The sequence below is a fragment of the Epinephelus lanceolatus genome, chromosome 17 (genome assembly GCF_041903045.1).
Source record: "Epinephelus lanceolatus isolate andai-2023 chromosome 17, ASM4190304v1, whole genome shotgun sequence".
NCBI lineage: Eukaryota > Metazoa > Chordata > Actinopteri > Perciformes > Serranidae > Epinephelus > Epinephelus lanceolatus.
In genome coordinates, this window is record NC_135750.1 from 1,973,266 (window position 1) to 2,001,216 (window position 27,951).

The window sequence follows — 27,951 nt, forward strand, 5'->3', positions numbered from 1 at the left end:
CATACCGCAATGCTTAGATAATTAGTTTCATATATGGTAAAAAGAATAGAAAGTGATATACAGATAGTAAGGTACAGCACGTGTAGGGAGTTGTGTTGTTCTCTTGTCTTTCAAAACAGGAACCACGCCCCCACCGCCAGCGGGAAGGAGTCAGATTAACACGAGGCAGGGGCGTGGTGTGGTGAAGGAGGAAGTGGAACTGCCAATGAGAAGAGGACAACGCCTTGCGTGCACAATGACACTCTGTTACGCTCAAATATACTGGGTCAGGGAAAGGACAGGAGGTCAGACTTCGTGAACTGACACACCTTTGTTGTTCGTCAGGGACGTGAAGTTGAGACCCAGAGCTCTGTAATTTTATTCCTTTACTGCTTAATAAACTACATTAACTGAGACCGAATATCTTCTCCTATTGCTTCATTAAAGAACACGCAGGACTGAGCTCACACATAGCACATTAGAGAGTAGGATGAGACTCTTAGTCCACCACTAGATAAAGAGAATATTAAAGCCCTCTTGTTTTTAAAATGTTGCAGTGTTTTTAAATACTGTTGTGTTTTGTTTGTGAAAAGTTTGTCTTTTCAGAAATGCTGTAGTGTTGTCTGCATCATATTACTCTCTAAAATGTGTTTTGTGTTGTGTTTTGTCAAATGTTGAAGTTTTTCTTCTGAAATATTGCAGTGTTTGTTTTGTCAAATATTGTAGTATTTTCTGAAATGTTGTTTTGTTTTGTTAAATGTTGTGTTTTGACCCTCGGGGCCACCATACAACAATAGGATTGCCTACAGTCTAATAAAAATCTCTGTATCTGAGTTCAGCTTTTCTTTATTTGAGGCACTGTTGAATAAAAACCAAAGAGACATTATGACCACATGTGAAAGACAAAGTTAAAATGAACCTCTTTCCCTTTGTTGGATTTCATTATGTTTAATTTTCCTGCTGTGAACACATCATGAGGTCCACAGATTAAATCACTGCCTGTATCAAATGAATGCAGCATCACACCGCACGCTGTTATCCAATCACATTCGGAGCCTGGTGCGTATCTCGGCTGTGATTGGCTGAAGCGTCTGTCAGTCGTGTGTTTAGGGCGGGGCCGCAGTGGGCAGCTGTCAGATTCAGCACACAGAGCTTCTCCGCCCAAACAGCGAAAACACGGGCTGTTCAAACACAGAGCAGCTGAATGTCGCTCATCACCGAGCAGAGATGGTCCTGTAACTGACACAGGTGAGCTCACCGTTTGTACACACGTCACTTCCCGTCTTATATCAGTGCCAGATGTGTACGTCACCCTGCGGTTTGCGTGTGTCCTGATGTTTTTAGCATGCACCTAGCTAACTGTCAAAGCTAACGGTCAGCAGGCAGTGACAATGGTGCTGTCACTGCCTGCTGACCGTTAGCTTCTTATTGTCTTTAACGGCACGTTATATGCAGTTATATTACCTGTAGTGTCGTCACACAGTATAAAGCTCCTGTCACTGAGTGAATGGTGCTCACCTGACCGCGCTAACTCAGCTAACGGTATGTTCATGCGCAGGGGCGGAACTACACAGGGGCTCTGGGCACCCTCAGATATCAACAGCTCCTCCTTCATCTATGATATGAAAATAATCAGTCTGATTTTGGTTCCCTCCTGTGAAGACATACTATCAGAGTCAGTGTGTCAGATTTTAGTGGCTTCTTGTGGTGAGGACTGGACGTCACCACCAGCTGAAACTTCTCCTGGTTAGAAGTCCTCCGGTGTCCAGGAGGTTCATACAGGGAGCTGCATCATCCTCAGAGGTCTCGTCCTCCCCAAAACAAACACATCAGCTGATATAAACCAGAGGAAGACTCAATAGAACAGATGTATGTCACAAATCAGTGTTTCTTAAATACTGTACTGCACGTCGCAGGTTGGCTGCTTCAGCCCCGATCACACAGAAAACATTTTGCAGGCTGCAAAACATGAGCCGTTAAAATTAAATGCCAATAGTAAAAGAAAAAAAAAAAAACATCTGATGTGCCTTGTTATTGTTGCCAGGCAACCTCCCATCACCTCACCTCCCTAATTTCTCAAGACAGATTCTGCAGATTGTAGAATCTGTCGGCAGCCCTGTGTGGAAGACGACTACGGGGGGGGGGGGGGGCTTTGAGTTTGAACATGCTGCGCTTTAGCCAATCACAATGGAGGGGGCGTGGCCGGGACGTGCCGGTGTCCCCAGGAAATGTGTACCTACAGAAACAGCAAGCTCCGCGTCCATAGCGACCGCTCCGCCCAAAACGCCGTCTCGTCAACGTGAAAAAGATATATTTTCCAGCGGATGTCTTAGTTACAACATGATTGAGCTAACTGGAGTAGTTTCATGTCGTATCCGACAACGGGAGGCTTTTAACAGATGACGTCCTGATGTTAGCTTAGCTAACTTAGCTGGCCCTGTCAGCTGCAGCCACTGATGCTTTCTAGGCAAGGCAAGGCAATTTTATTTATATAGCACCATTCATACACAAGGCAATTCAGTGTGCTTTACAAGGGAAATACGTTAAGATAAAACATTAAAGGAACAATAGATCATTAAAAACAAAAGCTAAAAGCAAGAAAAACAGTGCAGAAAATGCATTTAAAAAGCAAACATAAAGCAAAAGCAACAGCAGACAAATATAAAAACAATAGCTACAGATTATCCTAACAATAAGTTACATATCTAGTTCACTGGTAAGCTGCAGTAAATAGTAATGTTTTAAGCCCTGATTTAAATGAGTTGACATGAGACATCGTGATTTCCCAAAACTTAATAAATACTACACATAGCAACACAAAACTGCTTTGCTAGCTCAATCATGTTGTAACTAAGATATCCGCTGGAAAAAAATATTTTATTCACGGACCGTTTAATGAGTTATTACCTTATTTTTATACAGTCTATAGTTATTACAGACACCGCTAACGGCTAACATTAACAGCTAACGGTTAGCCCAGCTAATCTACGATAACCATGTTATTAATTACAAATCGTGCACACAGAAATAGTAATGTTTGTTCAATCATTGTGTTTATAACTTAACAAACATCAGATCAGTCTACACGGTGATATAGTGATGTGAAAAATGTGATATATAGCTAAACTCTGCTGGTTTTCTCCCCGAAGTATTTGTAAACAACACGGCGATTCCCTGGGGGCACCGCCGGAAGTGAAGGGCATGAGCGATCACCGAGGCTCCTGCACTTCCATTAGTCGAAAAACTCCGGGCTGTGCCTCCAGAGGTAAAGGAAGGTTTTTTGGGTTTTTTTACCGATGGATTTCCAGCTTGCCCTGACCTGACCTTCCCGTGTAATTAACCTGCCACTTATTTTTATTTATTTATTTCCCAGTAAGTAGTGTGTAGGAGGGATCGACCGATTTTTTCAGAGCAGGTGCTGATAAGGATTATTATGAAACAGAGATACTGATAGCCGATATTTACAACCGATGTATGTCTGCTGTAAAAATCATAGCTGATACAGAATTAAAAAAAATAAACACTGACAAAGAAACACCAGAGGCAGGATAAAAACTCAGAATAAAGAGTTAAATTTTAGAACTTTCAATAAATAGCAAAATAAGTTTAAAATAAATAAATAAGTAATGAAGTTGAAGAATATGCCAGCTGAATAAAAACAGATTATAAAAATAAATAAATAAATAAATAAATAAATACACAATAATCATAAATACAAAATTTAAAAAATAAAATGAAAAACAATAAATAAAATAAAATAAAATGAAGGAGATCTCAATTAAAAGCCAGGCTAAAAAAGTAGGTCTTGAGTTTGCTTTTAAGAGCCTAGAGTGGTACGTGCAGGCAGTGAGAAGCACACCAGGGGCAGCTCAGCAAAACAAAACTGTATATCGGCATATTGGTGGAAAAACTCACCGATAACCCTAAAAATTCATAATATCGGCCCGGCGGATTATCTGTCGACCCCTAAAATGTTCAGGCAGATGTAGGGCTGGGTGATATGACCTCAAATCAACATCACAATTAATTAAACATTTTCCCTCCATTTATTAACGATTATTTTGTTTTCATGTTTTGCCCTCATATTTCACTGTCAAGGTTTGTACTGTTAATATGCTCAGCTATTAAAGACCGTGCAGTGTTCATATTTGGAAACATGATAGTGCTCCAAGTGCTCAAACAGACTGGTGGTCGCTGAAACGGTCACTAACTCCCTGATGTTTTACCATCCTTGCCTTTCTTTCAGCGCGCTGATACTCCGCAGCCATCACCTGACCACTCTGACCCCTCCCCGCCATCCCATCATCACCATGGAGACCGCCAACAGCTACGTGCTGATCCACGGGAAGAACATATCCCACAACACCCTGGCGGGCTCTGCTGTGGGGCCCCACATGTCCATCGACAAGCTTTTCCCGGCTCTCCTCGAGTGCTTTGGCATCATACTGTGTGGCTACATAGCCGGCAGGTGAGTGTGTGCAACAACAGGTACAAGCTTGTTTTTGTCATTTGTTTTTTTTGCTGGAAAATCTTTAGTGAAGCTTCAGTTGACCCCCTAAACTGCTTTACTCATAGAGCAGATAATGAACATCAGCGTTGTACCCTTTGTTCAGCTAAATTAACTCATGTATGCAGGTTTGTTGTTGTGACTGATTTCCTGTTGTCAGTAAACCACAGCTTTGCACAGGCCGGAAACAGGTTTGTAGATAGAAAGCATCATGGAGGCCAGTGGAAGTGTTCCAGTGGTAACTTCTTTTTAGACGCTTTTGGACACTCTCTCAATCTCAGTGCCGACTTAATTTTGGATCATGTTCAACTGCTGCTTGTACAGAGATGGACAGAATTTAGTGGCGGCTGTCATTACATCGTGCCGGCTTAAGGGCTAAAGTGGCGCGTCCATCAGGGTGTCATATTTCCATCACTGCTGGTCGAAGCCGATCATAGCCGGAGCTGATATATACATGTGACTACTGCAGAGTCATTTGTCCCCATAGTGAATGCAGATGGTAACCTTCCCATTAAATACAGAAGCCAGATGTTAGTGTGTGTTAGTGTTTGTTTGTTTTTTGTTCAGTGGATCAGGGGCTTTAAATATAGATGACTTTCTTGTTCAGTTTTACAGGAACGCAGCCACCATGTTAATGTTCTGCTTAATGTAGCCATGCTGTGATCAACCAATTTCACCGCTAACAGGGTTTTAAAACGTCACGGGTTTGAAACCGTAAAGACTTGGCTACACTGACTGATTCTGTTCTCACTCTCACAGAGGGACGTAATGGTCCGATATTTTCATGTGAACAATGGTTACACGGCGAGGAAAATTAAATAAATGTAGACAATTTCCAGCCTAATCATCAGACTGCAGGCGGAACAACACTAACCTAATACTTCATGACATCAAAATCTGAAACTGTTGCATCCCGAGCTGTGTGCAGGAATATTTTAAGATAGTGGATAAAAATAAAGAAGTGATGCGTGAGCTGTGACTTATGTTTTCTTGTGGCTGTTTCTTCCGTTCCACCCAACAGGGCAGATATCATCACAGAGAGCCAGGCGAAGGGTTTGGGGAACTTTGTCTCTAAGTTTGCTCTTCCGGCGCTGCTCTTTAAAAACATGGTGCTGCTGGACTTTGGAGACGTCATCTGGGCGTTTCTCTGGAGCGTCCTGGTCGCTAAGGTTGGTGTCTGTGCAGCTGTGTGTTACACTATGTGTATGAACTTCTTTTATTTTATAGCATGGTGGTTAAAAACTGCTCCCCTCCTGTGTGTAGGTGACCGTGTTTGTGCTGGTGTGTGTGCTGACCCTGATGGTGGCCAGTCCAGAGAGCAGATACAGCAAAGCTGGCCTGTACGCCATCTTCGCTACGCAGAGCAATGACTTCGCCTTGGGATACCCCATAGGTGAGGCAGACACACTGACGCCGATCTATCAGTGAAGACAAATACTGTATTTAAGACACAAAGAGAAAACATCCTCCTCTTCCTCTCCCTCTCTGTGTGTCTGTAGTTGATGCTTTGTACCGGAGCACGTATCCAGAGTACCTCCAGTACATCTATCTAGTCGCCCCGGTCTCCCTCATGCTCCTCAATCCCATCGGCTTCGCTCTTTGTGAGGTGCAGAGGTGGAGGCAGGCCAGCCATTCACACAGCACTCTTGGCATCCTGGGAGTCGTAGTCCTACAGGTATTGTGTATATCCAGGTGTTTTAGGGTGAATAACAAACAGCAGCAGGTGCAACACACTGTTACACCCTGAAGTTCAGTTCAGACCAAAGATTGGCGACAAGACTAAACCGTTTTCGAAGCGGTGTGAACTGGCCGGTCTGAGCTGGACTCAAGCCGGCTGATGGTGTCACCTGACACTCAGCTGATCAAATGGCCAGTGGCTGGTTTTAAAGCACGTCACCTGTTTCAACAGCCAATCAGCTGGTAGTGAAGTCAGCTGATCAAGTCAAAATGACCACAGACAGCGTGTTGGCTTGCTGCAGCAGGTGCTCCGTCCCCACCGAGCCCTCTGTTTCTGTCCTCACGGTCTGATACACCGTCTCATCGTGGTCACTTCCTGTCAACGTTACAGTCCCAAATGAGAGGGGTTGTACTTTCTAAAAGTACAGGAACTTTCGAGGTAGATTGCAGGGATGGCTGTCGCTGATTGGTCAAACACACAAAGTGCTGCTGCTTAAACTCCTGTACCGCTTCATCCATAAAAAAGAATGTACCCCAGAATCAACTTAGGTCAGTTTTAGTAGGGGACAACATTTCTGTTTGTTTGGTAACATTACAAGTAAAGTTTGGCTTTGCTGTCGTCTTTCTGACTCATTTAAAAAGACGGGAAGATCACGAGCTGACAGAGACACCACTGTGGTGCTGTGAGACAGTCGGTGACTGAAAGAAATGAAACATGATTATCTTCTTGTTTCAGAGCAGTTACATTCTACAGCACCAACATATAACCATCAAACACTCAGCAGATGATTAACTGTGGAGGGATTCGTTTCATTTTCCTCCTCTGCATTTTATTCATGACATCCAACTTGCAGCAACTCTGCAGCACTGAATGTCATCACGTGAGACAGAACCTGAAGTTGACTTTGTTTTTCAGTGCGTTTTTTTTTTTTTTTTTAACGTGAAACAGGCGCAAACTGATTTGCAGGCTGCAGACTGTGTTCACCCCTCTGTCCTCGTCCAGTCATGTTGCTTTGTCATACGCCTGCGTAGTAATTTGCCAAATCTTCACTGGTCGTAAGACACAGATGATAATTTGCAGGAGCTTTTTGGTTTCTTGAAAAGTAGTCCTGCAAATTCTGGGTCAAAACGTGACTTTAGTTTTACAAGTTACACTTTAAGATCTCACTCTCTGGCTGTTAAAGTGATGTTATCTAACCCTCTATCTCTCCCCTCTGCAGGTGTTGAAGAACCCAATCGTATTCATGGTCATCGTAGGAATCGTCTCCCACTTTGCGCTCGGCCAGCGGATCCCTGCTGTGCTGTCAGAGTTCATAGACGGCTTGGCGAACTCCTTTGGAGGGGCGGCCTTGTTTTACCTCGGCCTCACTATGGTACTGTTTGTTCAGCCTCTTGTAAAGTCTTGTTTCAACTCTACACTTGATTTGTTCTCAAAAAAAAAAAAAAAAAAAATTCTGTCCACACATGCAAAATCTTGAATGAAAACACAAAAACACAACATAGGTGTTGTCATGCATGCCAAACCAAGGGGCGGCGATAGACCCCAGTCACAAAAAGAAAAAGATGTTGTCCCATCAGAAGCCTTAAAAAACATTATTACTGGAAGTCTGCATGGAGCAGTGACCTCTGTTGCTCATTCTGATTCTTCTGTTCCTCAATATAGACGAAGACTAAGGGCCAAAACACTCATTCACTCAGAGACTCGTTGAGATCAAGAAATATCCTGAGCTAAACGACCCACAGTCCCGTCATTATAAAGACAAAAAGCCAAAAAGATATTGTGTGATGAGTCAGATCGGCTCTTCAGGTGAGACATTAAATTAATCAGTGGCTCTCCACACATGATTTGAAGCTAACGCAGAGGAGGAGGAAATGCAGATCTGACACTAACAATAACTGTGTGTGGTCGTCTGTTGATGAGCTGCAGCGTGACGCGTCCAGTGTGTGCTGGCTGTGGCGGCGCCAGCATGTTTTAGCCAAACTCTACATTTATGTGTAGACACGTAAAAACGCCTGTTAGCGATGTAAGAACCAGCTCTGTTTTGGTCACATCTGCCTTTGTACGAAACGTCACCTCACCTGGGACGCCTCACAAAGGAGATAACGGGGCACACTCTGATTGCATGAGCTGTCAGTCCCTGTCTACATGTCGACACTGAAAAGTTTCTGAACATCTTCACCCTGCAAGGATTTTTTCAAAAGGTTCATGTTTGAGTTTGTGTGTGGATGAAAGGCCAGAACGTGTATAAAAAGCTACACCTGTGTACGTGTGGACGAGGCCTTACCGCACCTTGAGGTGAATCAGATTTAATTTGCTGCACTTATCTTGTCACTGTTTGAAACGTGTGTAAACATGGAGGATGTCTTCAGAGTTCAGTCATCTCTCTGTTTCTGTTTCAGGTCGGCCAGCTCCGAAAACTAACCAGAGACACTGGAGTCGCCCTGATTCTCCTCATCACAGCCAAACTGTAAGCAGGACCAGGATGGATGGTGTGTGTGTGTGTGTGTGTGTGTGTGTGAGATATAATGTGGTGGTGGCATTGTGTTCTGTATTACTGTTTCTTTCAAAGTGTTTTCACTATATTTAGGTACAGAATGACCACAAATTTTAAAGCGTTTTACACAGACATTTAATTTAATTTAATGTTACACAGAAATAAACATCTGTTACATTCAGGCTCTCGCCAGACAAGTTCATACATTGCTGATAAAGCCAGTCGCCAACAGAGAAAGCTCTCTGTATTTCTCAGGTGTTGGGTGTCTGTGGCGACTTCCTCGTATAGTTACACCGAGTCAGCTAGCCAGAGGTAGAGGGTAGAGGGGAGGGAGGATAGCAAAGGAGCAGCAGCTGGGAGTGTGGCGGAAAATCATAAGAAGCCTCCAAGAAAAGTTTCTGGACTGGATTCTTCCAGATAAAAAAGAAGCTCAGCATTCAGAGGAAGGATTGAAGACATGGATCAGCTCTTCCTCGTGGGACGGTGCTGAGAGAAGAGTGGATGTTGCGTCCCTGCTCTTAGACAGGTCATCTGTAAAATACTAGTGCAGTGTCTGATGACTCCATCACTTGGTCTTTTTTCCCCTCTGCTTTAATTTGAAAAGAGCATGAACTCACAGGCATACATCATTAGCATTTATATTTACACTCAGTGGGTGGGTCACACTGCAGGTGCACATATCTCCTCTCTGACATATATGGTCAACAAAAACAGGACATTATAAGCTTCACAGAGGAAGTATTCAGTGGGGCTGTTTCCTTACACCTCTGACTGATCTCCATGAACCAGGACTGGTGTTTGAAGTTTTATGTCCCGCTCTACATCCTCTCTCTGCAGCCTGGTGATGCCGCTGGTCTGCAAAGACATGGTGGATATTCTGGATGTAGGTGTGAACAGCACGAGTGCCAACCACACCAGTCTGTCTAACTTTGCCTTCCTGTACGGCGTCTTCCCGACTGCTCCCAGTGTGGCTATCTACGCCGCACACTACAACGTCGAGCTGGAGGTGGTGAGTACCGTCGATGTAGTAATCCTGCCTTGAACAGGACTGAAGCTACAAAACAATATTTGAAACAATATAATAAGACAATAGACATGTCAGGAAAGTTCAGGCACTCTGTGAGAAACATTACTGAGAGATAAAAAGAGTAAAAACCCCTCGTTCAGCACTTTGTTCTAACGTTGAAGGCTGGAAGAGTTTTGACTTTAAAACAAGGCATCATCATGGTGTGTCAAAATTACAAGGCAAATGCCTTTCTCCTGGTCGGGTCACATGGCAAGACCAGGCGATAAGAGGATCACACACACACACACACACACACACACACACACACACACACACACACAGAAGCCAAGAAAATTCCAATGTCGTGCTGGTAATCTGCCATTTAACTGTTTCAACTGTATCTACAACACTCAGTATTCATCCTCCACACCATGACACCGCCCTGCTTCATTCCTCTTCTTCAGGTCCATGCTTTAATAAATTAATACGATTTTATGTCATTTTTCCAACGAGGAAAAGAAGCACTGTTAACATGGACATCAGAACCCCTTTGTTTCTAAAGTGTGTGGTGATTTGGAGCGAGGTGGAAAAGTTTGAGAAAGTCTGGACTGTGTAGTAGAACCATGAGATACAGTCAGGTCCATAATTATTTGGACAATGATACAGTTGTCATCATTTTGGCTCTGTACACCACCACAATGGGTTTTAAATGAAACAATGAATACCTGCTTAAAGTGCAGACTCTCAGCTTTCATTTAAGGCTTTTTTCAAAAATGTAGTATGAACCGTGTAGGAATTACAACCATTTCTTCACACAGTCCCCCGACTTTAAGGGCTCATAAGTATTTGGACAAACTAACATAATCATCAATTAAACAGTCAGTTTTAATACTTGGTTGCAAATCCTTTACAGTCAATGACTGCCTGAAGTGTTGGACACATAGACATCATCAGATGCTGGGTTTCTTCTCAGCCATTTACTGCAGCCGTCTGCACTTCCTGCTTGTGTTTTGGGTGTTTTGCCCTCAGTTTTGGCTTCAGCAAGAGAAACGCATGCTCATTTGGATTCAGGTCAGATGATATGACTTGGCCATTGCACAACATTCCACTTCTTTGCCTTAAAAATGTCTTTGGTGGCTTTTGCAGTATGCTTCAGGTCAGTGTCCATCTGCACTGTGAAGCATTGTCCAATGAGTTTTGAAGCATTTGGTTGAATCTGAGCAGATAATGGTGCCCCAAACACTTCAGCTTTCATCCTGCTGCTCTTGTCAGCAGTCACATCATCAATAAATACAAGAGAACCAGTTCCACTGGCAGCCATACATGGCCATGACATAACAGTACCTCCACCATGCTTCACTGATGAGGTGGTGTGCTTTGGATCATGAGCAGTTCCTTCCCTTCTTCCTTCTCTTGTCTTCCCATCATTCTGGTAGTTGATCTTTGTTTTATCTGTCCATAGTATGCTGTTCCACAACTGTACAGGCTTTTTAGATGGTTTTTGACAAACTCTAATCTGGCCTTCCATTTTTAAGGCTAACCAATGGTTTGCATCTTGTGATAAACCCTCTGTATTTATTCTAGTGAAGTCTTCTCTTGCTTACAAGAGCAGCAGGATGAAAGCTGAAGTGTTTGGGGCTACATTATCTGCTCAGATTCAACCAAATGCTTCAAAACTCATTGGACGATGCTTCACAGTGCAGTTGGACAATGACCTGAAGCATACTGCAAAAGCAACCAAAGACATTTTTAAGGCAAAGAAGTGGAATGTTCTGCAATGGCCAAGTCATATCATCTGACCTGAATCCAATTGAGCATGCGTTTCTCTTGCTGAAGCCAAAACTGAGGGCAAAACACCCAAAACACAAGCAGGAAGTGCAGACGGCTGCAGTAAAGGGCTGGCAGAGCATCACCAGGGAAGAAACCCAGCATCTGATGATGCCTATGTGTCCAACACTTCAGGCAGTCATTGACTGTAAAGGATTTGCAACCAAGTATTAAAACTGACTGTTTAATTGATGATTATATTAGTTTGTCCAAATACTTATGAGCCCTTAAAGTCGGGGGACTGTGTGAAGAAATGGTTGTCATTCCTACACGGTTCATACTACATTTTTGAAAAAAGCCTTAAATGAAAGCTGAGAGTCTGCACTTTAAGCAGGTATTCATTGTTTCATTTAAAACCCATTGTGGTGGTGTACAGAGCCAAAATGATGACAACTGTATCATTGTCCAAATAATTATGGACCTGACTGTATCTCTGTGGCTAATAACTGTTCTAACATAAACCTCATCGGACTCTCTGGATGTAGACTGTGGCTATAAACCTGCCATCAGCCGGCTATTGAGGCTGGCATTCTCCAGTTTCTGTGATTTGTCGGTTACTGGTTTCAAAATCCCCCTCGCTGTGGGAAATAAACTGAAAATGGCAAAGTTTTGATGAAGATTTGTAGGGCTGTCCCCTCATAATCGATCAAAGATTAGTCGACCAGAAAGCTCATTAGTCGGCAAGATTTCATTGGTCGCTTAGTTGCAGAAATCAATCAATCAATCAATCCAAACCTATCTGACTGGAGCATGTGTGAGTTTACTTTGAAAGGACAGACACAGGAAGTGTCCACGCTCAGCAGTCAGACAGGAGTCAGGTTAATCTCCAGGGCTGGTACCTGCGGTTATTCCACAGGCTAGTTAATAACATGTCGGGCAGGAAATCCAAAGTGTGGGATCATTTTGAGAAGGTGAAGGACGAACCCAAGGTGATATGTAAACTCATCTTCATTGGCCCTATAGATTTCTATCATGCTCTAAGGCATACCTGCTGTGTTCTTTTAAATGACCACTATAGCTAAGATCTAAAACCAATAAAACAACTTGTGAACGCAGCTCAGAAGAGCCCAGACTACGTCTTGCAGGACTCTCAGGCCCCATGTTGATCCATTTTCTCACAGTCAGAGTTGACGGCCACATCTTTCAGCTCTGGAAGCAGCAGCTCCAGTGACAATGACGAGCTTCACACGAGCTTCTGTGACATCATCGTTATAATGTCCTGCTAGAGCCACATACAGCCGGGGTTTACTCGCTCCTCCAGAGCTGAAGTATAGTCACATTTCACCTCCAGGTCTCTGAGTATCAGATGATGTGTGTCCTTTTACCAGTAAGAGTTGAATCACAGAGTTGACATAATGTTCTTTACTGGAGACATTTTAACAACAGTGTTCACCTCTCTTTGTGCAAATGTTTCCCCCTAAACACATTCAGCCCTGACACTATTTTCACACGGCACCATCGCTGTGTCCTGGGCTTAGCTCCGCCCAAGATATTGTAAATGATTTAACCTTTGTGCCCTGCTCAGAAAATAACTTCAGAAATATTCATTATGACCACAAATTTTTTTAAGGACCATATGTGTCACGTGATAAAAAAAAAATCATCTATTTCTCCATTTTTTTGCTTTTTTGTTTTTATTCAAATGTTTGTGTCATATACCACTAGTTTGCCTAAAAGAGTCCTTTAACTTCCTCCTATGACCAGAATATGTCATGCCGCCCTCCCCCTGGGAAAGTTATGAATTTTTGATCAGTTCCTCCAGGATTTTTAGTTTCATTCTTTTTACTGAAATGTTGAAAAACTGAATTTTTCACACTAAAGTGTCTTCTGTCAGTGTGCTGTCCCAACATTTACACTGTTAATTCCTAATGATAAATACTTACCTGTTAATGATTCAAGCTGAATCCTAAAGGAAACAAAATCATACTTACCTTGGCAGGGCTCGACAGTGCGAGCGTTTCACTTGCATTTGCGACTAAAAATAGGTGTGTGCGAACTGTAAAAAATATTTAGGGGCACATGTGCGCATGAAAAAATCAGCCGAAGCAGCCTATATTTTTGTCAATAAAAAAATATGATAATCTAACCGCAAATGTTGGAGGAACTCCAGCCGCCTTCCCTCTTCCCTCTTCTCTCTTCCCCGTGTGACACGGTTATGGGCAGTTTTCCAAGCCACTGTTGGCACAATGAATATAAGTCCCACTGTCGGCAGGGTGGAAATGGGGAGATGGACCGGATTAAGTGGCGGACCTCCGGCGAAGCCTGCTCCGTTCTCCCTGCAGTTAGGGACCGTTCTCCACAGCCAGGCTGTCACCTGGGTGGGAATAAGTCAAAGTGTGGCGGAAAAGAGGGACCGGGAAAAGCGGCGGACCTCCGGCGAAGCCTGCTCCGTTCTCCCTGCAGTTAGGGACCGTTCACCACGGTACCGCTGCTGGGCAGGGTGGAAATAAGTCCTGCAGAGTTTCAGAGGACCTGGAGAATGTTTTAGGATAGTAATAACATTATATAAGATAATCATATTGCAAAGATAATATATATAAGATAATAACATTAAAGACAAAATTAAATTGCAATACTTTTTCAAAACTTGATGATTTTACCTTTCTGTACATTTTGTATACAAATTCATTAAATAATTTTGCTTGTAAATGTCTATTTGCATAACGTTTATTACGGAAAACACATTATTTGATTAATTTACATTGTGCTCCTAAAGTTCTTTGTGCGCTCCTTACTTTTTCAACTTAGGAGCACATGTGCTCCTATGTACGTGTGGCAAGGCAGATTTAAACCTTACTGTATCAGCTGCATTTCACAATTTATAGTTAGAACTTGAGTTGTTATTATTATGTTACCAGTTTCATCAGGACAAAAGTGGAAGAGAAGAAAATATGTTGCTTTGTTGATAATAAAGCGCCAAAGTAAGTTTAAAACCTCTGAAGCTGATTATCTCCATTTTAAATAAATTTCCAATCCTCCTAAGACAGTTTTCATGATCCAAGTCTGCGCCCAGTAAATTAAGAAACCTGAAGCCTTGTATCCAGATTACTTGTTACACTCTCACTTAGTGTTTTAAAGTGTCTTTCTCTCTGTCCTCTCTTCAGGTGACATCAGGGATGGTGATCAGTACGTTTCTGTCTGCACCCATCATGTACGTGTCGGCCTGGTTGTTAACAATCCCTCTGATGGACCCGACCCCGCTGGTGACAGAGCTCGAAAACGTGAGCTTCAACATCAGCATTGTCAGCCTCGTGGCGCTGGTGAGTGTGTCTGCAGGTTTATCTTGGAGAAAACGATGAAGAATAAAAACTGTTTGTCAAACTTTGTTAGACTCAATTTTATGACACAAAGCTGTTCCTGACTTTGGGTTGATCGTGTGCCCGTGTCGTCTCCCAGGTGTGGACCATCGTGGTGATGTTGCTCAGCAGGAAGTTTAACAGACTTCCTCACCTGTTTGCCTTAAACCTTTTCCTGGCTCAGGTCAGTCTCCAGTCACAGCTGCAGATGGAGCGTGTGCTTCACCGGTGATGTTCGGAGGTCATTTTGTGTTTGTGTCTGTGTCATCTTCACGTTCCTGTTCTCTGCTCGGCTCTAGTTCCTGGTGTGTGTCAGTATGATCCTGTGGAACTTCCTGGTGAAACAAGAGGATAATCTGGTGGGAAAGATCCTCACCTTCACTCTGCTCTACGGGTCTCTGTACAGCACCTACATCTGGACGGGTAAGAGTGTGCATGTATGTTCATTAGACTGTGTTTTTCTAAATAATAAAATGAACTGTGCTTTCATGTTAGCTTTGTTGTGTTATCAGGTTTAATCCCGCTGTGTCTGGCGCTCACTAACAGAGACGATCTGCTGAGACTCCGACCGGGAGTATTCATGATTTTGGGCTGGGGGTAGGTCAGCGTTACACCACATCACTGCATTCAACATAGTGTTCATTCTGTCAGGTTCTTTTGTCTTAAGGTTCATTCTCACTGCTGGAATATTTGTGCAGCGCTTTTCTGCATTAAAACCATACACACAGACGCATTACAGACGCAGTGCGGAATTTCGCGTTGTTGTGATCCAAGTCCGCGCAGTGTGAACGGGTGTGGGCGAACATGGACGAGAGCAGGAGCAGCAGCAGCGACGATAACATTATTGTCATTTACGTTAACTTAGCTAGCAATAGCTGGCTAGCTAGCAAGCTAATGTTTAACAACCTTTCTCCCATACTGTCCTGCCTGACTGGATTTCGGACTCTCCTGGGTCTGTGCGACGTCACCGTAACAAACAATTTAATTGGCCCAGCTGTGTAGTTCCGCCGCAAATTCCGCGGGGGTCAAAGTCTGGGCGGAAACTTTTTTCACCGCACGAAAGTTCCGCCCTGGTGTGCAAACTTCCATAAGAACCAATGAAATCAGCTTTTATATTTTTCTGCAAGAATAATCCGCGCGGATATTCACCCTCAGTGAGAATGGACTTTTAGTCTTGTGTCAAATGTTCTTCTTAGTTTTTATTATATGAATGTCGGCCTTTTATCTCATGTTTCTAGTTATGTGTTTTTGCAGACATGTGAGGAACTGTTAAAATGTGGTATTTCTTAAAGGGAGTTTGGTGTAATGTTTTCCACCAGGTGCAGGACGGGAAATAATCTCAAAAGAATCTAGTTGTAGTCTGTCACAGTCACTGTCACACTCTCGTCTTTTAACAGTCGATCAAAGTCGTGTAGTGTAGAGTAGCTGGTAGTCACCTCATCCTGTTGTGGGCATTTTTAAACTGTAGCTGTTATATTTTTAGTCATCAGATTATTGAACATTTCAGTCGAGTCAAACCAATATCTTCGTCATTTTAGTCAAACTTTTTTCACACGCGACTGATGGATTGGTTGAATAAATGCTCAGGTGACACAGGTTTAATCATTAGAGATGCAGCTTTGCAGAAAGTGTCTGGTCCAGTGGTCTGATGGGATCAATTTAAGGAATACATCCAGATATGGAGAATGTTCTGATTTGTGTATTTATTTTGAACCAACTTTAACTTCAGTGAGTTACTCCTCCTCCTCTTCCTCCTCCTGATGGTGCCCATCGTGTGTGGGGTGGCCAGCACACAAAACAAAACTGCTGCGTTGGGAAAAACAAATCAGTTTAATTATTTTATGTCCTTTTTGACAATGAAAATAAAAAGTGATTTTAGTAGTTTTTATTTGTCAAATTACACCTAAGGGTCCTCCTGTCAACAATACTGCATGTTGATATACAGTTTGTGTTTAATGACGTCGGTGCTGTCTCGTCTTCGCTGTGGGAAAAAAAGGACGTTGATGAAGATATTTTTAGTTGTAGTTTTAGTTAATGAAATTCACAGCACATCCAGAGTCTGTTTAAAACAAACTGGACTTTGCCACAGTTAAATTACTACAGTGGAATTACAGTTATTAACAAGCACTTAAAAACTGTTCGAACACCATTGTGTGTGTGTGTGTGTGTGTGTGTGTGTAGGGTTCCCTTCCTGATGGTCGGAGGTCTCCTGATATCAGGAGAGCGGACCGACACCATCGACTCTGCGTTCTTCTACGGCAGAGCTCAGGTCAGAAAAACGCCTGCTGCTTTACTGTTTTTCACTCTGTGTATGTTTCCTGGCGTCTCTCTGTCCTCTGCTCCAGTCTGTTTAGTTCCTGTTTAAATCTGTTAAGCAGACTTATCAAAATGAATTGTACATAAATCAGAGTTATAACTCAAAATGAAGGAAGGTGTCTCTTCATCTTGTGTTGTGTGTGTGTGTCTGCAGATAATCAGCACGGCGGTGGTGCTCGCCGTCAGCCTGGTGCTCGGTGCCATATCTCTGATGGGTCTCAGCCAGGGGGACAGGGAGCAGAGTGGCTACCAGGCCCTGAGCAGAGCCGCTGTGACAGGCGTCAGTGATGAGCTGAGGACCCCTGGTGGCCTGGAGGATCCACAACAACCACAGCAACAACAGTCACAGGCGGCAAATTCACCTGACGGCAGCATCAACTCAGGTCTGTGCTGATACACATGAAATCCCATCAACATTTGCCAGGATCAAACAAAATACCAGGACGTAAAAATAACTAATCTCACCAGATGATGGTCATATAAATATGTGTACTGTCTGTGTTATGTTTCCAGACCTCCACAGTTTCTCTCCTCTGCAGCCCATGCCTGACATGATCGCCAGCACACAGAGGGAGCACACAAACAGCACAGGTAGCAAACACTCATTTAACTCTTTTTACATCCGTTGAATCTAAGTTATGACATTTAATTTGCACAGAGCAGAGGACATTTTCTATGTGTTTAACATTGATGCTGACATTTAGGACATGAAACAGGCAGATTCACGTGGTTTCTTCTACATCATAAGAATGTCATTTTGTGCAGTTGAATTAGGACCTGCCGTCTGTCCCTGATGTATCTGTCTGTGTCCGTCCTCTCGTCTTTACTGTGACTAACGGGGTATTAAGACATTTATTGTAGTGAAAAGGGAAAGAAAACTAAATTAACTGAAAATATCAGACGTTTCAAAGTGTGATGTGAAACAGCATGCAAATATCTGCACAACAGTTATGTTGTTTTTCGTCTCCAGGCCACAGTGGGGCGCTGTGTGACGGCCAGCAGCAGCAGCAGCAGCAGCAGCAGCAGCAGGGTTCTTCCTCCTCTGAGCAGCCGCTGAACCTGCCTCCACCCGGCCTTCAGACCACTGATGATAAACAGACGGTCAGACACGTCCTGCTCTGTCTGCTGCTCTTTGTCAGCCTGTTAGCGGTGAGGGTTAAATACTCATTAAATGACAAGTTAGCAGGAGTCCAGCAGAGTCACACATAGGCTGCAAACAGGCAGTCAAAAAATTTGATCCTCTCTGTGACCTTGATGGAAACCATCACGAGGTCAAGGAAGGATATAAAGGAGAGTTCATAAGGACTCAGGAAACAGCAGTGCTGAGAGAATCCCTCTGCACTGACAGCACTAACCAAATAAACCACAGACAGAACATCGATTTTGTCTCAGTTTTTATTCTGAGGATCTATTTTCAGTTCGTCATCGTTTTGTTTTCGTCATGGAAAAAAAGGTCATTGATGGAAAATGTTAGTCATAGTTTTCATCAATGAAATGATGAAACGTCATCGACGCGTGGTGGTGCGCTGCTACAGTGTGAATATAGGGGAAACACTGAAATGGACATTTGGGGTTATTTTTGGCATAAAAGAAGATATTTTTTGGCCTGGTGGGGCTCCTGTTGGCTTCACAGCCCACCAGCCCTGTACAAATAAAAGGGAAACACTGGACTTAATAAGGGACGCTGAGTCGAACCAATAAAGCCTCTTGAATTCAGTTAGATCTCCTGATGTCTGACTGGTGAATGTCTCTGTCTGTGTGTCTGTGTCTGTGTGTAGAACCTGTCCAGCTGCCTGTGGTGGCTCTTCAACAAAGATCCAGGAAGACTTTACCTTGAACTACAGTTCTTCTGCGCTGTGGCAAACTACGGACAGGTACCCCAGGGTGCGGTGTGTAAACAGGAGCTGATTTAGTGCAGAAATCATGTGTCCAACTTGTACTCCTCTTTGTCTTTGTCTCAGGGCTTCCTGTCCTTTGGGATCTTTGGTCTGGACAGACACCTCATCATCATGCCCTTCAAGAAGAGGTGAGGAAGACTCCATCGTGGTTTCTACAGTCACTTCAGATCAAATTATAAAATGAGGAGAAGAGGAGTAGAACAGTGTTTGTGTCTGTCAGGTTGCTGGGGCTGTGGCAGGGACGGGACAGTGAGGATCTGAGTCCCTCAGGTGTACCAGAGGAGGTCAGACTCACCTGCACCCAGTTTGTCCGTTACCACAAAGACCAGTGTGTACAGGACATCGTGCACACACGCAGGTACGAGTACGGATCTGCTCGTCTTAGAACCTGTGTCCACAAAGTGTTTTATTTCTCAGCACTGGAGTCTTTTTTCAGTTGCTCTCTATGAGGAGCAGGCGTGTGCAGCAACTTAGAGAAAAAGCACCGCGCCCAGCGTCTGGTTTCAGAGTGCTTTGCCTTTTTTGTGCGGCAGCTCCGAGCGCTTTAGGTTGCAAATCTCTGAACTTTTCAGACAGGCACCGGTGACGTCACTGCTGATTTGTTCCTGAGTAAATAACGTTATCCTTATCGTCTTTCTCTCGGCTGCTTGACCTTTGCCTGCCGCTGTTTGATGGGGACATGTAGATTGATGTTTTCACTTTGCACCGATGATACTGGATTGTTGATCACTGAATCGATATATTGATATAGAAACAAAAGCCACGCATAGTACATCATTAAAAAAAATGCACCGCCAGCTCTTGTTTTTTCTTATGAAGCGCTTCCCAACGCCCTGCCACTGAAAAAATATAAAACACTGTGTGGACACAGGCCCTGATGTGGCATACTTCTGTCTTCTCTCTGGCACATGAAATCTCCTCCTGAACTGCAGGTCCAATTTTTACCAAATAATCTGAGCATCATTAATCAACAGAGCTCATTAAAAGCTGAACATATTGACCAGTGAACTCAAAATGGGGTGTGGCTCAGCGCTAGGGTTGCAACGATGGGAGATTTTCATGGTACTGTCTAAGAAAATATTGTAGTTTAAATATCATCAGTCAGAATGAGCCTTAAAGGAATGGAAACAGAAGATTTATTTTTGGTTGAACAAACGTTTTATTGCTATAATTGAAACTTGAAACCATTTTGTTATTGAAAGTTTGGGTAGAAAGTCTTTCAATATCATAGATAGCAAATGTACAGGGTACGATACTCGTCAACTTTTATATCACAGTATACCTTGGATCCAGTATATCACTGCAACCCTACTCAGCACATTGTTAGATGGGCGTGTTCAATCCTCTTTAACCCTGTTAGTTATCTTTAATGCAGGTGTTGTAAACTGTCAGATCTTGATCCTTTGCAGCTTTAAACCTTTAATGGTCTATGCTGGCTTTAACCCCCAGATTACTGCTTGTGACCGTTATCTCCAGCTTTGATTTGGTTCTGGTTTGAATCTTAACAGTTTGGCTGCGTCCCGTCAGATGACCTCTGGCTCTGTTCATTTCCACATCATCACTGCTTTATTTTTATTATTATTATTTTGTTAGCCTCTGATTTTTGGATGATTTTTCTCTGCATCCTCTTTGCATGTTTTAATCTGTCTGTTGACCTGCTGCAGTCACTCAAGTTCTTCATCCACAGAGTTGCTCCTTTTCATCAAACTTATTCAGGTTGAGCCGTTCAGAGTCCTGCACGGGAACTTTTTTGAAAACCCGAATCTGCCCATACCATACCATACCATACCATACCATACCATACCAGTTAAGCTCAGTGCCAGAGCTGACCCGTTACCTGTGGTTATGTCTAAGTCAACGCCACACCCCTGATCAACCCCCCCCCAGGCTCCAGTCCCTCACATGAAGCTGGTTCTCCATCTCTTTGACTGGATGGTGAAAACATTCAATCACTGCCAGGTTAGGAAACATGTTAGCATGCTCCTTCCACCACCATCAAACCTCCAAAGGATCCGAACTCCATGTAGGCTGCCACCTCATCCTCGGGCTGCAAAGTATCATGGCTGGAGTCCTCCACGTCGGTGACCAATGTGACCACGGGGTCAAAGGTTACACTTGTGTCACTGACTTTCAAAATAAAAGCAACTGCAGCTTGATAATAGTGATTTAGATGTTAGAATATTACACATGTACTGCACAAAATTTATGTTCTCACCTGCTGCCTGCCCACGTGTAGTTCATCTCTAGCTGTGCCCATACCTGTACATTTATATATATAATCGGGCTGTGAAGCAGTTAAAAAAATTAATCTAAATATTTACATGCTCTGTGATTATTTAATCTAGATTAATCACATACATCATTTTTTGCTGTGAAAGTATTTAAAAATCAACAGCCCTATTACAAACACATTTTTACATGTTGCACAGCTTGTTGCGGGGCACCCTGTGGTACCTGACCCGGTGCAGGACTCTGGAACCATTAAACATTTATACTGTATGTGGAGCCTTTTACCATAGTTTGCAGTACATGCTTATGAATAATTATTTCCAAGAAGCTTTAGATGTGAGTGCTTCTTTTAGCCTCACAAAAATACTAACAGTCTAAATCTTAAAGACAAAATCAGCTCAATTATCTGGATTTTTTATCTTTTTAACTAAAAGCAATGTAAAATCTTGAAATTAATTAAAGGTTGAATTTGAAATGTCGTCTTTACTAAACTCTACTAACTGAGAGCCTTTGTTTCTGGATGTTTATGAGTCTTGAGTTCTTTTCTTTTACGTTAACACATAAAACTTTCCCACTTTTTCTTTCTTTATTAATCCTTGTCCTTTCCTTTCTTCCTCCCTGCCTCCCTTTGCCTGCCGTCTTCCCCTGTCCTTGCTTCTCTACTGCTCAGTGGCTCAGGGGAGAGTGTGAGCGCCTCCACAGGTGAATCCTTCCTCTGATAATGACAGGTTCAGAGGAGGACTGGAGGAGGAGGAGGAGGAGGAGGAGGAGGGGGCTGTGAGACGCTCCCCCTCCCATCAGCCCCGGTACCCTCACTCGCATCAGGATCTTCAGGAGCAACTGAAGCACGAGCCGCATGATCTGCACCAGACTCACCAAACTCACCATCCGGCTGAACGCTGCGGCCGAAGTTCGCCTCCATCCCGACCTTGGAATGAAAACCAAGCACATGTTTCTGACTGTGATATCCCAGAGGAGCAGACCCTCCAGCTCCAGTCTAACCACAACCCAGCTGGTCCTCGCTGCCTGCACCAGCACGGTCTTTCCTCTAGCCCCCCCCATCTCCATCAGTCCTGTGTCCAAAGTGTGTTTCGGGGCAGCGACCTGGTGGACTGGCTGCTTGAGAGAGGCCTGTGCGCCGGGCGGGCAGAGGCCCAGCTGTACGGCGTCAGACTTCAGCAGGGAGGAGTGTTACATCACCTGACAGGTCAGCGCCGCTTCAGAGATGAACCCTCACTGCTGTACTGCTTCACACAGGGGGCAGAGAGAGGCAGAGCAGAGCGATGGTCCCACATCATGTGACAGGAGAGAGGAGGCGGAGGAACAGGTTTGAGTAACAGGTGCCCGAGGCTGCTCATGGCCAGAGGTTTGAAAATGTGCGACACCAGCTGCTGAGAGGCTTCGTTGGCAGCTCCTTGAAGAAACAAGTAGGGATGGGTGGGCTCAGTGAAGGCTGCACCTGATAGTTCAAAACTTCTTTCATAAAGTTGATATTTAAACTTTAAATCAACATTCAGATGCTGTGCAGCCTCTTTTTGCATGTCTATTCATTTGAAGTGGGGCTGTATGAGTTACTCACATATAGTCAGTGTGTTACCTTCAGTAGATGACGGTCAGCACGCCCCCAGTTTGGAATAGCAGGCAAGACTCCCACTGGGGAAGCTCAGCATCACACTGCTGTGGACAGAGGGTTGACAGTGAAACGTATTTTAGCCACCCTAAAAAAAGGCCCACCTAACAAAGTCACTATCAGTCTAAGTAGACACCATATTGAGAACTTCATTTTCTCAGTTACACCGTCAGGGTTACATACCATAACACCACATGTTGCAGCTGCTCCTCTGTCCAGCCAGGATGTTGTGGACAGGGTGGTTGACACTGTCCGTTACGGCTTGCAGCTTATTCCATGTGTGTCCCTCCACCACAGTTCCCAGTAGGTCCAGTCCCCTGCTCAGCACTGGGCTGGCCTTTCAAGAGTGTGTGCGTCTCATTTATGAAACATGAGCAGAACAAATTTGTGTGTAAACTGTTGACAGTAGGAACATTTCGACATTCATCAACATGTTAGTAGCTTCGATCTTTTCGTAGGTACTAGAGAAATCTACAAATGCTTCTGACTGCTCGTAGTGCTCGTGTAAAACAATGTTGCACATGAATATTGCTCGTCATTATTAGAAATTACAACATTAAAGGGATAGTGCACCCAAAAATGAAAATTCAGCTATTATCTACTCACCCATATGCCGAGGGAGGCTCAGGTGAAGTTTTAGAGTCCTCACATCACTTGCAGAGATCCAAGGGGAGAGGAGGTAGCAACACAACTCCACCTAATGGAGGCTGACGGCGCCCCAGATTCAAACGTCCAAAAACACAAATGTAAAAATGAATAAATAAAATCTAACAAAACATTGCTGAGTCAAACAAGTTCTGTAGCTTTACAAAAAGAATATGCTACAACTTCTGTAAAAATGAATAAATAAAATATATATTATGTCATGAAGGCTATGGAATATTTCAACTTCCTGCTAAGATATATGTGACTTTTTTGCAACGAAAATGCAGGGATTATGAAATCATGCAAGCCCCGCATATTTCGCATATTTTGTGCGGAAATTGGCGATTTATGCGGCGTCTTTGAAAAAATGCGGCCCCCACATAAATATGTGGACTTTGGCTGATTATGCGATTGCATAATTGCGTTTTTCTGAAGGGACTGTTACTTCACACAGAATCTGAATCTGCACTCTGCCTTTGAATCGTCCCCTCTTGAAGTTGAATCTTTTAATCCTCTCTTTCTAAAATTCTTTATTGTATTCTTTCCATATTTCGCCCACTTGTTAACGAAATAGTGAAAGAATCTCCATTAATCGCGCAATTTAAATGTGAAAACTCTCACTGACTGACCGTCACCTGTGTGTATGTGTAGAAGGAGAGGGGCGGGGCTGTGGAAACATCCTGCAGTCCGACATACTATCATGCGTTTAAATAACTTATTAGACGGATATACAGAGAAAGGTCACGTTTAGAGAGCAAGCCCAAATAAGCAACTCCACTTTAGAAACTAGCCCAAAAAACCACAACCCGCGACTACCAATATTTGTAAGCGACTTTACAAAAAAACAAGGCCAAAGTCGCGGCTAATAAGCGTACCTGTGTTCACACACGAGGATGGCACAACCAAACCAGACGTTGTTAGCTGTTTGCGTGACACCGTTGCTAGGTTACCAGGGAGCAAGTGAGTGTGTTCATGCAACCAACCTTGCACAGCCCGACTCCGAGGGTAACATGCTTGTCTTTCCTTGTGTTTTTACCCCGACAGAATACAGTTACGTTATCGAACGTTACGTCGAACTTTTTTTCTATCGACGGCGCATAAGTGTTTATCGCAAGACGATATGTTATCATTTTATCACCCACCACTAGTTTCAATTATGCGTTTATGGACTTTTGAATCTGGGGCGCCGTCAGCCTCCATTAGGTGGAGTTGTGTTGCTACCTCCTCTCCCCTTGGATCTCTGCAAGTGATGTGAGGACTCTAAAACTTCACCTGAGCCTCCCTCGGCATATGGGTGAGTAGATAATGGCTGCATTTTCATTTATGGGTGCACTATCCCTTTAAATGGTATCATGCTCTCTTATGTTCACACTGCACATGCTGAGCTTCCCTGGTGGGACTCTTGCCTGTTATTCCACCATCACCTACTGAAGCTAATACACTGACTGTGTTATTAGTATTATTATAATATTAGTAGAATTAGAGTCCGGGGGGCCAGATGCTTAAAATAAATACCAGTTGTAAAAGACGAACACATGGTTTTTGTGCATTCACATAGTTTATGCATCTGGCCCCAGAGGTGGCTGCTGAGGATTGTTTCTGACTTGTGTGATCCAAATATTTCCGAACAGTCCAGAGTGTTGTAAAGTCCAAATTTAGTGAGCAAGATAGATGCGACCGTTTCCAAAATTCACAGCATGTAATTAACCAAATATTCTGCTTCAGTCTGTATCTGTTGGCATCTAGCCGTTCAAAAGCAGCAATCTAACAGCTCCATAAACTACATTTATTCTTTTCAATCACTACATTCAAACTGAGGATTCTTTTGTTTTGAGGTTGTTGATTTTTTTATGGTGATGACATCATAAACTATGAGGACAGTTATTCAAAGCGAAAACTTCAGTAGAAGCTTTGAATGTGAAAAAAGACATTGGGTGCAGCCAATGTCTTTTTTTTGGAGACAGTTAAGAGGAGGAAGAGGAGACAGGCGCCCCCTGCTGGTTCTGCTCAGACTAGGTCCCTTTTTAATGCTTTGGGTTGACACACTGTCACTGCTCTCAACTCAGCTTTTCTTTTCTTTTGATCATAGTTTTTGATTTTATTCACCCTGAGATGTGAAAAGTGACCTTTTTTATTTCTGTGAACCAGTGAACTTCACATTTTAACTGTGTGAAGAACAAGGAAACTTTAAAGGACCTGTCCCCACCCATCGGCCCCTCGTCCTCTAATATGGTTTAATGTATGTGACGTGTGACAGTGGTGAGAGGCCAATAAGAGCAGACAGTAAACTGATGGTACGGCATGTTTGCTCTCAGCTGACGAGCTGCAGGACTATTCACTGAGAGCTAACGGCTCCTTCTGTTTTATGTCCAGTCATCTTCAGTCTGCCTGTTGTTACTTCACTGTTTGATATTTTGAACGTTGTGTCTTTGAACCACTCTGGTCTCCGTTTGACTAAATGCATGACTCGGAGCAGAACAGACGTCTGCTCAGCACTGAACCTTTTGCACTGACTGAACAAGAACATTCTTCACCTTTTTTAAATTATGCAACTCACTGGATATTCGTCTCGTGTGATGATGCTGCAGATGAAGATGTTCAATTATCTTTGCTTTGTGTAATCGTGTTGCTGCCGCTGTTTAAATGCACTCATTCAGCCAGAGTGGAAGAGGAGCACAGCTGCCCTTAGTTTCCAGCCAAATCTGGCAGTAGTTTGATTTAAGAATTGAGCCCAGAACATGAACTTGAAGTTTGTTTTGGAGACTGATCCCAAATAAACTCCCAAAATTCAGATTCTGAAACCCCTTATGAACTCGAGTATAGTTCGGTGACACATTTAAAAATTCAGCAAAGCCTTTTATCTGAAACATATCAGTCCGTTTCAGATTTTTGTTTTATCTTGTTCCACTTTGATACAAACTGAAACAGTCCTAAACTGGCTTTTATTCTACACAGCTGACTCTGATGAAGTCTGTCCAGACTGTAAACACTTCCTCCAGGATGTTGCAACTGCAAAAATTAACGCAAATTCAACCCATCACTGCAACTCTGACTGATCACCGTCATTTCCTGTGATTGTTTCTGGTTGTGAAGATGCAGACGTGCAACACGAACGTCTCAAATGTAATTGTCTGTCTCATTCTCATGAACACAATATCTTAAAAACACCTTAAGGGAACTTCTTTAAATTTGACACAAACGTCCAGTGGGACTAAAGAATAAACTGATTAAAATTTTGTGGTCAAAGGTCACTGTGACCTCACAAACTGTGTTTTTGTCCCTAACTCAATAATTACTTCTTACTTCTGACCAATCTGGACACAAATGTCTAACAGGATAAAATAATGTATAGTAAGTAGTAATAAGCCATATAACACAGGGTGGTGGTTCTGGTTCATGAATTCTACAAAAAAACTATTTTTACAATTTACTTTGCTCCCAAAATTCCATTTTTTTAAAAGGCGTAAAAACATCACAACTCACACTACAACCTCTTAGAAAAGCTGCCTTGAATGTGGCAGTTTACGTCCCAACTATCCCAAAAACTCCTGCAGAATCCTGGAGGGACTGTTGATCTTTAACCACTACTGAGCTGTTTCCAGGTTGAGTGACCAGCAGCACCAACCACACTACAGCAACCGTCTGCCTGTTACGTTGCTGCTGATTTATGATATTGTCACTATGAAGTTTACAGTGTGTTGGCAGGGCTGCAGGAGATGCAGGGATGGTGTTATATGCACGTATGAGGATGACCCCTGACCCTTCACCTGAAGCAGAACGCCCATATGAAGGATCTTCCTGTGTTCCTCAGGATCCATCCTCCTCATCACAGACCGTCTGTGTGCATATACGTCTGTCTCTGTATCTTCTGCCCACTGACACCACATTTAAGTTCCTGCAGTCCACATCAGGTCCTTGTGTTTACTGAGTCGAGTGCCTGCCTACTCTAATGTGAAGGTGTGTGTTTGTGTGCATGAACAGAAACGTATCTGAGTGTCTGTGTGATGTGTGTTTGTGTACAGAGAGAGGTTTTACCCTGAGGTGTGACAGTGTGTTGTTGGAACACAGGATCAGTGTCACTGTGGATGTTCTGTTTAAAGTGTGTCGCTGTAAATCAGTCAGGGTCAACGACTGTGTGACCACCAGGAAGTCACTAATAAACGGTTTGCATCCACATTCCCATGAGTCTCTTTGTCAGCTCATTATAGCTTCATTCCTATTATAGACCTGCATTTGTATAGCACCTTTCTAGTCTTCCAACCACTCAAAGCGCTTTTTACACTCTGAGTCACATTCACCCATTCACAAACATTCACACACATTCATACACTGGTGGCCGAGGCTACCATACAAGGTGCCACCTGCTACTCAGTTTTACCACACTCACACACCGATGGAACAGCCATCGGGAGCAATTTGAGGTTCAGAATCTTGCTCAAGGATACT

General features: G+C 43.3%; 1 protein-coding gene across 2 annotated transcripts; it reads left to right on the forward strand.

The window, feature by feature from the left end:
• Positions 1-1,100: 1,100 nt before the first annotated feature.
• Positions 1,101-27,681, forward strand: LOC117248194 (lysosomal cholesterol signaling protein-like). Of its 2 annotated transcripts, none has more exons than XM_078160799.1 (20): positions 1,101-1,227; positions 4,226-4,447; positions 5,508-5,655; positions 5,750-5,879; positions 5,986-6,161; positions 7,384-7,536; positions 8,564-8,631; positions 9,496-9,667; positions 14,596-14,751; positions 14,888-14,971; positions 15,087-15,210; positions 15,300-15,384; positions 16,969-17,056; positions 17,258-17,486; positions 17,617-17,694; positions 18,074-18,252; positions 18,882-18,977; positions 19,065-19,129; positions 19,222-19,359; positions 21,901-27,681. In XM_078160799.1, exons 2-20 carry the CDS (start codon positions 4,290-4,292, stop codon positions 21,947-21,949), a joined length of 2,376 nt encoding a protein of 791 aa, XP_078016925.1. In that variant the 5' UTR covers positions 1,101-1,227; positions 4,226-4,289; the 3' UTR covers positions 21,950-27,681. The 2 variants fall into 2 exon arrangements, with proteins under 2 accessions (XP_078016925.1, XP_033468897.1); XM_033613006.2 differs by having other exon boundaries at positions 21,959-27,681.
• The last annotated feature ends 270 nt before the right edge of the window (positions 27,682-27,951 follow it).

Bases quoted from the DNA above. Each gene is read 5' to 3' on its own strand.
- LOC117248194 (XM_033613006.2), top strand. From the start codon at position 4,290: ATGGAGACCGCCAACAGCTACGTGCTGATCCACGGGAAGAACATATCC. The intron at 4,448-5,507 runs GTGAGTGTGTGC...TCCACCCAACAG, and splicing joins TGTGGCTACATAGCCGGCAG to GGCAGATATCATCACAGAGA. The intron at 18,978-19,064 runs GTACCCCAGGGT...TCTTTGTCTCAG, and splicing joins CTGTGGCAAACTACGGACAG to GGCTTCCTGTCCTTTGGGAT.